At 44.6% G+C, this 11,463-nt stretch overlaps 1 protein-coding gene across 1 annotated transcript in view; it reads right to left on the bottom strand.

Annotated features, from left to right (window-relative positions):
* The window catches only part of dld (deltaD), an 8,769-nt gene extending 748 nt beyond the window's left edge, over window positions 1–8,021 (bottom strand). The window contains exons 1-12 of the mRNA XM_039794017.1: window positions 7,477–8,021; window positions 6,988–7,293; window positions 6,151–6,211; window positions 4,961–5,218; window positions 3,382–3,442; window positions 3,138–3,268; window positions 2,851–3,020; window positions 2,535–2,751; window positions 2,250–2,423; window positions 1,423–2,146; window positions 1,016–1,271; window positions 1–905 (exon numbers count right to left, since the gene is read on the bottom strand). The exon at window positions 1–905 is cut by the window's left edge and continues 748 nt beyond it. Of these exons, the coding sequence (XP_039649951.1) occupies window positions 900–905; window positions 1,016–1,271; window positions 1,423–2,146; window positions 2,250–2,423; window positions 2,535–2,751; window positions 2,851–3,020; window positions 3,138–3,268; window positions 3,382–3,442; window positions 4,961–5,218; window positions 6,151–6,211; window positions 6,988–7,293; window positions 7,477–7,530 (2,418 nt within the window). The 5' untranslated portion in view covers window positions 7,531–8,021 and the 3' untranslated portion in view covers window positions 1–899. The remainder of the gene's footprint in view (window positions 906–1,015; window positions 1,272–1,422; window positions 2,147–2,249; window positions 2,424–2,534; window positions 2,752–2,850; window positions 3,021–3,137; window positions 3,269–3,381; window positions 3,443–4,960; window positions 5,219–6,150; window positions 6,212–6,987; window positions 7,294–7,476) is intronic.
* Between the last annotated feature and the right edge of the window lie 3,442 nt (window positions 8,022–11,463).

Below are 11,463 nucleotides of genomic sequence, written 5' to 3'. Positions count from 1 at the left end.
TCAACCTTCAGGGGTCAGGGGGCCAGTATGGCCCAACAGGATCCATGTTGGATCGATCTGCAGTCACTACTGGAGTCTTCAGTTCTCTATTTTCTGCTGAGAACCAGCTCAGCCAACACCGTCTCTGTCAGTGCTGCAGGGTTAAAGATGTACAGCTGCTGTAGAAGTCCCACTGTTTTTAATTTAGTTTTGTCAGGAAAGCTACAATTGTGATTTGAATGAATTTTTCAACATCATTTTTTAACCAACTGTAAATACAGTACAGCAGTACTAAAAATGAAGTACAGGGACTACTACTATTACTTCATCCTTTACTCTGCAGCACTGCACAGAACATGAACTGTCCAATATCCACGACAGCTTTTACACTGCATTGTAAAACCACAGCACATAACAGTACTACAACTGTACTTAAAAAGTTCTCAGTACTCCGAAGGTACTACACTGTTCATTTAACCAGTACTCTATGGTACTACAATATCATCGGTCAATATTAAAGTCAATACTCCATTGTTCCTCCTGGTACAAGCAGTAAATCTTCCACAGCTGCATGAGTACTCATTCAGCACTGTTTCTGTACAAAGTTCGTACGAGTGCTAGCACTGTCTTCTGGTACTTCATCCATAGCACTGAGTCAGCATTAGACCTAACATCAATCGCAGGTCAAAAAAGTATTCACCACTAGTACTACTGTAGTACTAAGTCCTTGCCAAGTCGGTACTGACTCCGCGCTGGCTCAGCAGCACCTTGGCTCAAAGTCCTCCGGTTAATCCCAGGGAACAGCAGCAAACAGCAGGAGTAAAACCTCCTGGAGACAAGCTGAGCTCTACTGCTCAGGGCTGGTGTGTGTGGACCGCCATCAACCACAGGAAACTGGTCTAATCTGGTCTGGACTGGTATCATACCTGGAATACAAAAAGTCAGTGTTTAGTGTGTTTTTACATGTGTGCTGGGGGAAAAGTTACAATTATTTGGTATATTTGCCGGGCAAATTATTCTATTTTTGTGTACTCACCTCTGTAGCGATGATACATTCATCTTTTTGGTCCGACATGACGTAGACGGACTGGTATTTGGTGTCGTTGGTACACTGGTACCTGCTGTCACTGGGACTGTGGTATTCAACATCACTGGTTGACTGGTATTTGACGTCACTGGTTGAGTGGCATTTAAGATCGCTTGCTGCGTGATAGTTCAACTCGCTTGATGACTGATATTTTACTTCGGTGCAGCCTGGTGACTCTTCTTCTTGTTTCGTTTCTGATGCATCACTGTGGGACGAACAAAACAAACAGATTCAGAAATGCCTTCTTTCACACAACACATGCTCTCATTGCATTTAGGCTGACACGTGTACATTTTTATAATGTACAATACCAAATTTTCAAGCAGTCTACCTGCCCAAGTATTTTTTTTATGTACCTGCTTTGTCTCTTCCTGTATCTTTCCTCCGAGTCGGACTCATCCTGCATTTCACAATTAACCACTGGCTCATCACGCTCCTCTTCTTTACACAGCGGCAGCTCCTCAGGCCGGAGCTCATGGACCAGGTTGTACTCCACACTGGGGTAGCGAGTCTTAAAGCCGTTCTTCTCTGATCCGTTGAGACCGCTGATTCCACTCAGACCACCCAGTGATCCAGAGAGGTCCGAATGGTAATCCACCTTCTTGTTGGTGTTTTTTATGGACGTTGTCATCACAGTTCCCAGTTCCTTGTCACTGCGGAGACAATTGTTGGTGGTCGTCAGGTTGTTCATGGTCTCGTGGCTTTCGCTGTGGACACTGTCGCCGTGGTGACTGTGACTCTCCTGCAGTTTGACCCGAATGTAGACCACCAGTACTGAGCAGCCGATCAGGATCACAAGAACGAGGAAGACGCCGGCACACACGGCCGTCCAGGGGAATCCACTGTCGTCCTCCTCCTCAACATTTTCACTTCCTGACGAAGAATATCGTCGATCCGGTCCATCCACCACTGGCTGACCCCTGGGAGCCTCTGGTAAGAGGAACTGGCAGTTGTGACCGCCGTAGCCGGGCACACAGGCGCACACATAACGACCACCACGCTCATGGCAGGTTGCCCCATTGTGGCAGGGGTTGTGATGGCAGCGGGAGATAGGGGTGCTGCAGTTTTCACCAGTATATCCTTTGGAAGAAGCAGAGTTTAAGAGTCTGGAAACAAACTAGATACATATAACAGATAATGTAAACGTAATCCCACAAGGCACATCAGTTGAGTGCTGTCATACCTGGAGGGCAGGTACAGGTGTAGCTGTTCACTCCCTCCTGACACGTCCCACCGTTCTGACAAGGGAAGGACAGACAGTATCCAGAGACACTGCTGCTGTCCTCACAGTTAGGACCTGAAAATCCTTCAGGACACTGACAGAGGTAGGAGTTCACCAGATCCACACATTCTGCACCTGCAGGAGGGAGAGCGATTGAGTCAAAGGCCGAGGATTAGTCTCCAGATATTTTAATTCTAGGTTTAGGTTTAATAGTAGGTAAACTTACAAACACAGAGGACAACGTACCGTTTAAACAGGGGTTGGAGGAGCAGTGGTCAATTTTCTTCTCGCAGTTGAAGCCAGCGTATCCCATCGGGCACTGACAGAAGTAGCCACCTTCAGGGTTGTCTGCGCAACGCCCGTCATTGAAGCAAGGCCCATCTGCACAGGTATTGGCACTTAACTCACAGTTGTTGCCATAGAAACCAGGTGGGCAAGTGCACTTATAGCCGTTATCGTTGTCCTATATTTGAGATAATGCAAACAGTGGTTACACACATGCTTGTTTCCATGAAAATACTTGTTTTTATCAACACAGATCTTCTCTTCAATTGATACTCACAGTGCAGCTGCCTCCGTTGCGACAGGGGTTTCCAGAACACTCGTTGACCTGGATCTCACAGCTGGCACCTGTGTATCCAGGCAGACAGGAGCAAGTGTAGCTGCCCTGACCTGTGTTGGTACAGGTGGCTCCATTAAGACAGGGCTTATGGTGGGTACAATAGTTCAGATCTGGAGACAGAAACAAGAAGCAACAATTAAAAACAATACAGTTTAAATATGACACAAAGAGGGATGACGGAGCGCCACAGGGTCCCAAAAAAGTAGTAAATCTCTCAGTAAACTCACCCTGGTTGCAGAAGAGACCACCCCATCCCTCTTGACAGTTACATTGCCAGGGCTGTTGGCAGGTGCCATGGAGGCAGCCTGGGTAACGGATACAGTCATCACAGTAACGCCCACTGAAGCCCACACGACACCTGGGAATACAACATTTAGTAAATACTGTGTTAATAACAATCTATCAATACATTTATGATTCAAGCCACTCCCGGAAACAAAGACTTGAACGTTCATTGTCTGCGTGACTTACTTGCACTCTCCAGGTTTTTCACAAAAGCCGTGTTCTTCATCACAGCCAGGAAGACAGATTGCTGCAGGGAGGAAACAGATAGTGACAGGTGAATCATGGGAAATCCAGTGTTGGAAACATGTCTGCCCTTGCATCAGTCTCCCATTCACAAAGGGCTTTTTCAAACGGCTACATGCTTGCCTGCCTGTCTGGTTGGCGCCTCAACCTTCTTCTCTGTTTGTCTGTCTATCAGTCTGTCTGGTGGCCTGTCGGCCTTTCCAATTTGTTTACAGGCTCACCTGTCTGTCTGTCTGTCTGTCTGTCTGTCTGTCTGTCTGTCTGTCTGTCTGCCGTCTCTTTCATTCTCCCTGTCATAGAGGCCTAATAAACCAGAAAGAGGCTTGCGGCTCATGTTTGGTTAGCTGCCTATCTAGAAAGGGATAAAACCTTGAGGTCATCAGGTCATCTCTGACCACCGGCTGAAATGTGTTGATCTCTTTAATGCTGCAAAAGTTGCTGAAAATGTTATCGTCTAGCTTTAACAGCCCACAGGGAGCTTTGGTCACCAAATGGAGGAACCAGCCAACAAGCCCTCTCCTTTAACATGGTTTCTCTGTAACACAAAAGCATCCCACACAAAGCCGCCTTTCTCCCCTTGACTGTGTGGGTCAGAAGTCCCTTTTCTCACCCTTGGCCCCTCTCTCCCCTCCTACTTCAGATCCTCATCTCCTCCCTTCCTCTTCCATCAACCTATCCCCTCTCTTCTACTCCTCTCTTCTTCCTCTCCTCTTCTACATTCATCCTTTCCCTCGTCCGCTCCTCCCGTCTCTCCTCACTCCCCTCCACCTCCCCCTAGGGCCAGCTGGTCTGTGTGGAGCTAACCACCAGACAGCTGCTCCATTGTCTCCTCTCACCGTGCAGCTGCCCCCTCCACAACAATACACAACTCCGCTCGGCCAATCACCAGCCCGAGGCACAACAATACAGGACCCCTACTTGGCCAATCGGGGAGGAGGTTTGGGGCGAGGAGGCCCCAGTGGTCTAATGGAAGGCACGCGGCGTGTGAATTACTGAGGAGCCACTGCGGCTGATTAGAATGGAGGCCTCTGGTGCTATGGGATAACTAACTGACGCCTGTTGCACACGGGCCCCGCATTAGGAGGTGGAAAAAGTCTCTCAACAATAAAGATAGGCAAGTGATTAAAAAAGTAATAAACTTTTCAGAAAGCCTTTGACTCATCAGTGTTTATAGCTCCTTAGTTCTGAGAGTTAAATAATACATTCTTGAGCTGATAGTGATTCCTCTCTAAGCCATAACTTACGTAAAGCATGCAGTATTTTAGCTCATGTTTTGAGGCAGTATTTTGGGATCAGAAGCTCAATGTAAACATCAGCACCTCCTACTAATGACTTGTGCTGCTCCTTCAGCTTATCTATCCCACACGCAGCTGCCAGAGAATTTAAATATTAACTAGTGCAATACTAAAAAGACGAACAACTGTTTTCTTTGCCCATTTTATCCCCCATTTATGGCATGTCCTCATGTTTCTCCACACAGCCTGAATGGTTGCATGTTGGTTAAATAAACAAATCCACTTACGTTCAGTGCAGTAATGTCCCTTCCAGCCAGAGTTGCATATGATCTCCCCGCGCTCGCCGCAGGTGAAGTGGCCAAAAGCATCGTCTCTGGGCCGGCAAAAGACAGAGCAACCGTCGCCATAGTAGTGCTCATCACACAGGAAGCGGTAGGAGTAACGGAGCTCAGTTCTGCCGCTTGTCTGCATATCCTTGTACCACTCTTCTCCCACAGTGAGGTGACGCTGAGTGGTGATCCTACTGATCAGACGCTCTGGGTTGTCTGCAAAAGTCAATGACGAGGCTTGTTATTGGTCATATGTTATTACTGTTAGTGTTATGATTGAATACTTGCAGCATGATGTTTTACAAAACAGGCGCTATGAAAGCAGAGGGAATGACACGCTGTAATTGTCATAAATTATTACTGTTATTATTTTCATCTCATTGGTTTATTCAATTTAAGATATTTGTATTATTTTTATAAAGAAGATTTCTTTGTTTAGCCTTTCCACATACATTAATATTTTTGTTTTGGGAAGATGGTTTACTGCCAGAAATAAAATACTTTTTAATGGTTTTAACATAGTAAAGTGGGGGATGCTGCTACCTAAAAAAAACTTTTTATTCAAATTGTGCACTCTCCTGTTAAGAAAATAGAGTGTAGGTTACACCTGGTGACTGCCAACGTTTTTATTATCTCCACAACCACCACCAACAGAGACACACACACTCTGCCATGTTGTGGTCAGTTAGTCATCATTAGTGCAGTGATAAGAGCAGGACATAAAGATAACAACAGTGAATATAACAATGTAGAGGCAAATCTCAACTGGCACCTGCAAAAACTGTGGGTGGTCTTTATCTCAAGTAATGTTAAATAAACCTCCAACTGTAGAGACATTTGACACATAGACTGTCTTTTAATCAAGTTATTTATCATCACATTTAAAAGTTTATATGCCCCAGAAATCAAATAATAAGTCATCTACTTGGGGAAAGCCCTATATGTAGGAAAGAAATGTATATAAACTTGCTCTTAATAAATGTGTCAGCATACTGCTGGAGAACATTCATCAAACGTTTTGTTGCCCTCTTTAGCACTAATGACTGAGCACTAAGTGAAAAACATGCTACTGAGAGAAAAACAAGGTCACTATAAGCCTTCTGGCCTGTCTTTGAGTTACACTGTTGCCTTCTCTGGCTGTCACCCACCTGTTGTCAGGTCGTCCAGGGAGTCAGTGTGCAGAGCTTCAATGATCAGTGAAAACGTCCCCTGAGGAGAGACAGAGAGAGTCAACAGCTGCTCAGCCTGGAGGCCTCCCTCCCTCCGCAGAGCAGCAGAGGGCCATTAGGAGGCCTCCCAATAAACTTCACAGCCTAATTCCCGTGTTGATTAGGGGCCTAATAAGGGCTACTACCTGCTCCTTTTTCACACCCCTGCTACTATCACACTCTGACACCGCCGTAAAACCAAACGAGGCGGAATTTCACGCTGCGCTGCCAATGATGTGCCAACTCAGAGGATGTTAAATTTCCCACCACGCCTGGTCGGAGGAGAGGAGCGTTTGGTGAAAACACCCCCCTCCCCCTTCGACACACACACACACACACACACACACACACACACACACACACACACACACACACACACACACACACACACACACACACGCCCTCCTCCCCTCCCCGTTTTATCCTACCAAAGAGCACAGAAATACTACAATAGCCCCTCTCACACAGTGCTGACAAAGACCCTCACAAGTGTTGAGCATGGGAGCATCTGTTGCGTTTTGCACTCTTCAAAGCTAATATGCCCCAATGGAATAACACTACAATAACTTCACAGTCTCACAGTTTCCATTGCTCCTTAAAAATGTGACATCAATCGTGATAATAGACCACAAATAGTCTATCAAACCAAAACTATAAATGAAATGCATACAGAGTGAATATTCTACAGCAATAATGCAGGACGAGTTGTAGTGGCCCTAGGGGCAGAGATACAGTATTGCACATAATAACTGTCAGAAGATGTCTATAAACACTTACCGGCCATGTGAAGCCGAAGGGGAAGCGGATTGGGTTGGTGAAGCTTTCCGCGTTGGTCTCCGGCACCTGGAAGGAGTTGGAGCCGAGGACGGGAGTCACAGCACCGCCGTAGGTGCAGGGGGGCTCGGGGGAGACGTTAGCCTGGTAATGCTTCAGACAAACCCGAAAGAAAGTCTTGCACTCACACTGCTGGTGTTGGCCCTGCGGATGAGCAGAGCCACCGGGGCAGCAGTTGGAGTTCCCCGGTATCCCTTTCTTGTTGAGAAACTCCTGCAGCTTCAGCTCAAACATTCCGGAGCACAAAACCTAAAAACACACATACAACCAGCCCAGTGTGTTTGAGACAGGTAACTTCAGGATGTATTTGGAAATATTAGCAAATTCCATAAAGTACTTTTACAACGTTTTACTAGCCACAATCGTCTGCAGACACACCGCGTGCGTTTTAATATTTTTTTTAATATTAGCCTATCATCTTATTGAGCCTACCTGGCAGGTGAGTAGGGAGAGAGTGACAACCAGGAGCAGACACAGGCGTCCCATTGTGTTGACAGCCCTTCAACAAGCAGTGAAAGCTCTACAGGTCCGTGTAGCCCGGCTCAAACAATCATGAAGAAAGTAAAAAAAATATAAATAAATAAATAAAAAAAGGCTTTCCGGTATGTCACAGTCAAGGTGAACTCTTGAAGCGCAGGAGGGAAGATCAAGTGAAACTTTTCCTTTGGTGCGTCTGCCTTCTGCCCCTCTATTTTTCCATACGAGGAACAAGTTTTTGACAGAGAGAGAGAGAAAAAAAAAAGAAAAAAGTTTTACGGTGTAAAGTAATCCTCAGCAGAAGGATCCCCTTGGAGAAGCGTGAATGAAATCCCGGGTGGAAATGTAAGATAGTTAATTCCAGTCAATCGTTGAAGGAGAAAGAGGTAGCTCTCGACGGCCTTGTTTATTTTCCCACTTGATTGATAATGATATGCTGATGCTAAGTCTCTGTCTCTCTGTGCCTCTCTCGGAATAACAGTGCGTATGTCTGATGGGTCTCCTGCCCTGCACAGGGTTTTATACCGGGCCAGCAGGCGAAGGGTAATAAGATGCAAATGAGCCCCTCTGCTCCTCTTCTTCCCCTCCCTCCACCACCACCACAAGTCCGCCCCGGGGCCATCACAAAGAAAGAGAAGGGGGGAGGAAGGTGGGGGGTGCAACTTTTCCAAAACCCGCCCCTCTACCCCCCTCCCCCCTTTCTCTCTAAAGGACAGACCAAATGGCTAGTGAGCTGTTAAATGTGCAACAACCCCTTGCTTCCCCTGATGCCTCCCTCTTCTACAACACAGCACACAGGGCCCATTTACATTCCGACAAATTATTTAACCTCTGCACAGAATCCTCTACATCTCAGCAACAAGTGATTTATAGGCTACACGCAGCGGCCGGTCCGACGGTGGCTTCTCATATTTGGGGTTATGGTAAAGCCTTGGCATGGCCAGTTCCATGCATGGCCAGCCGACAGCCAGCCGTCCCAACTGTGTTACAGCGACCATCTGCTCCGCCACATTCCTATGGTGTTACCCCTGCCGTGGTTTTCACATGTTCATACCCCCAAAACAAGTCGATTTGTTCCTATTACCTTATCTTCATTTCTTGGTTGCATGTCCTACACCATACCTCTCCAAGTCCGGCTCTACCTTATGTAATCTAACGTAATGTGCAATTGCTTTAAATGCTGGTATTCTGATTTACTGATTTAATGGTTAATAAAAAATGTCAGACAGGGCATTTGATCGATCTATTCGGCTGATTCCCTTAAAAACTAGACTATAGGCTATTATAACATTTATGCCAAGAATATATTTGACATACATTTATGCCAAATATATATATATTTCATGTCGAAGACTTCCCAAATTCCCATTGACTTTCTGTATTTAAACTCCTAAATTATATTTTATATTTCGAATGGATAAAGAACAGCTTTATATATATGTAAGAAAATCTAAACCAAGTGCGCAAAGACACACCAGAATACGCACGCAGTGGCTGCAGGCCAACATACCTAAACCTTTTCCCCCGCATGCCTCTGTATTTCCCGTACTTGCTCTTTGGTAGAGGCAGTAAAAAAAGACTTGGTGGTGTGTCACTCGCGTGGCTGTCATTAAGGGACTTTGTGAGGAGAAGGAGGCGGAGGAGGGGAGGCATGGATGGAGTAAAGTTTTTTTTCTTTGTGCTTTCAGCTGTATGGTAATTGGGTCGGCAGCACCTGCTCTCCCACAATAATACAACACCAGAGAGAGAGAGAGAGAGAGAGAGACAGGGAGAGAGAGAGTGTGAGAGAGAGCATGGCCAGTTGCATAAACAGTAATAATATGCTTGATAACAAAATATCACCTTTTCTTGCATACAATCAAGAGATAAAAGATTTTAGACTACAGCTTTCAAGGTTACAATGTAAGTCCCTGAAAGCCTATGTAGCCTTCTCTATGTGGGCTAATATGGGAACATAACACTGACTCCACACATGGAACCACTGTCTAATTTGCATACATGTATTTGTGTGTATCCGCAAAAAATGTTGGGAAGAATTCACACTTGTTGGCATGATGTTATTATGAGCTTATCTCTGGCTGTGAAGTAACTGAAGATGTAGTCCTATATCATGAATCATGAATCTTTCATTAACCCTAACAAACACAATAAGAAAATCCCCCAAACTGCTCTGCTGTTTTGAGTCATTATTATTACCTTATGAGGTTATAATTTTTAAGGCAAGAAATATAGCAATTAATCATAGATTATACATTATTATTATTATTATTAATAATAATAATAATAATAATAATAATACATCTAAGCAAAAGGTGGAATTTCTATGACACAAAGTTATTTATAAACCACCACTGAATATACTGTGACACTGAAATTTCTCTCTGGGGATTAATAAAGTACTCTATCTATCTATCTATCTATCTATCTATCTATCTATCTATCTATCTATCTATCTATCTATCTATCTATCTATCTATCTATCTATTTATCTATCTATCTATATATCTATCTATCTATCTACATAATATGATGGAAGAAATACACAATGAATGCAATGAATCAGACTAATGAAATAACATAGCCGCACAGGCATTTAAAACACATGTCTAATTGAATACTGGTCTCTATTCAGCCGTCTTTAAACCCTTTCAGCCCGGCACAAATTAAATATCTCAGTCAGCACAACGGCTAATTAAAAACCAGTATTCTGTCTTGCTGGTGGGAACCCAGGCAGCATGGTCGGAGTTACATTTGTTCTGGCTCAAATTGAATGATCCAGAGTTCCTAGTGAACTTTGATTTCTATAACTGACCAGACGGGCTGCCATGCTATGTGCAACAGTGTGTGGGTGTGTGTTCACGTATGTGTGTGTGTGATGGCAAAATTGTGGAGGATCCCACAACAATGTCTATCTATCTATCTATCTATCTATCTATCTATCTATCTATCTATCTATCTATCTATCTATCTATCTATCTATCTATCTATCTATCTATCTATCTATCTATCAGTTAGCTTCTACATCTGTCAATCAACTGAACCTCTTCACAATCACAAAACAGTGTAACAAAGATCCAGAGAGGCCTCCTATCTGAATGATTTCTTTATTAATGTGTTGGGCAGGCAGTGAGAATTATACTGCAGAGTACACCACTTTTATTGTTTACAAGGACACACACAGAGGGAGGGGGCCTTAATTACTGTAACAACTCTAATTGAAGCTGCTCTCTGCACAGCATCACTGTTTTGGTTTGCTGCTGTCCCCAAACAAGGCCCTCAATCTCATCTTATCACTATGGACATTTCAGTCTAGTATGTCAACACACACACACACACACACACACACACACACACACACACACACACACACACACACACAGTGCTGATGCATTGTGCAGAGCTGGTGGTGTCCTTTAATTGCATACGTTTGAAGACCCTGCTGGCTATAACTCCCTCTGGGTCATACATAAATGAGAAGCCTATGTCTAATGTGGTTGGTGTCCATGATGTGCTCTTTACACCCCTTGAGGCTGATTGAAGGGCCTTTAACCTTAAACTTTAACACTATTATCTTTGCCTGCCATAGTTTTTCCAGATACCCGTATGTGTGTTTAGCTATAGGACGCTGCTCCGAGCTGCTCATTTCATTTAACCAGTTGATTTCAGCCCCCTTCTCAATAGCATACAATGCTCCTATGTGGCGTGGCGTAAAATCCCTCTCTTGAAGCCTTTTATTTACACTCATCCCGACTTTCAGAGGTCCCCGGTGCTCTTTCTCTCCCTCTCTGTATTAGGCCAATATACTATCAGTCATTCATCACCATGACGTGGCACACATTTTCCGATTACGCCAGCAAAGCATGACTGAAAGGCATGGTGAGATGGAGAGTGACCTCCCTCGTTCATCAGCATCAAGGCGACATTTTCCCCTAAAACACAATT

Source organism: Perca fluviatilis, chromosome 3 (genome assembly GCF_010015445.1).
Source record: "Perca fluviatilis chromosome 3, GENO_Pfluv_1.0, whole genome shotgun sequence".
Lineage (NCBI taxonomy): Eukaryota > Metazoa > Chordata > Actinopteri > Perciformes > Percidae > Perca > Perca fluviatilis.
Note: the sequence above shows the minus strand (reverse complement) of the source record. Positions and strands in the feature narration are given on the sequence as shown.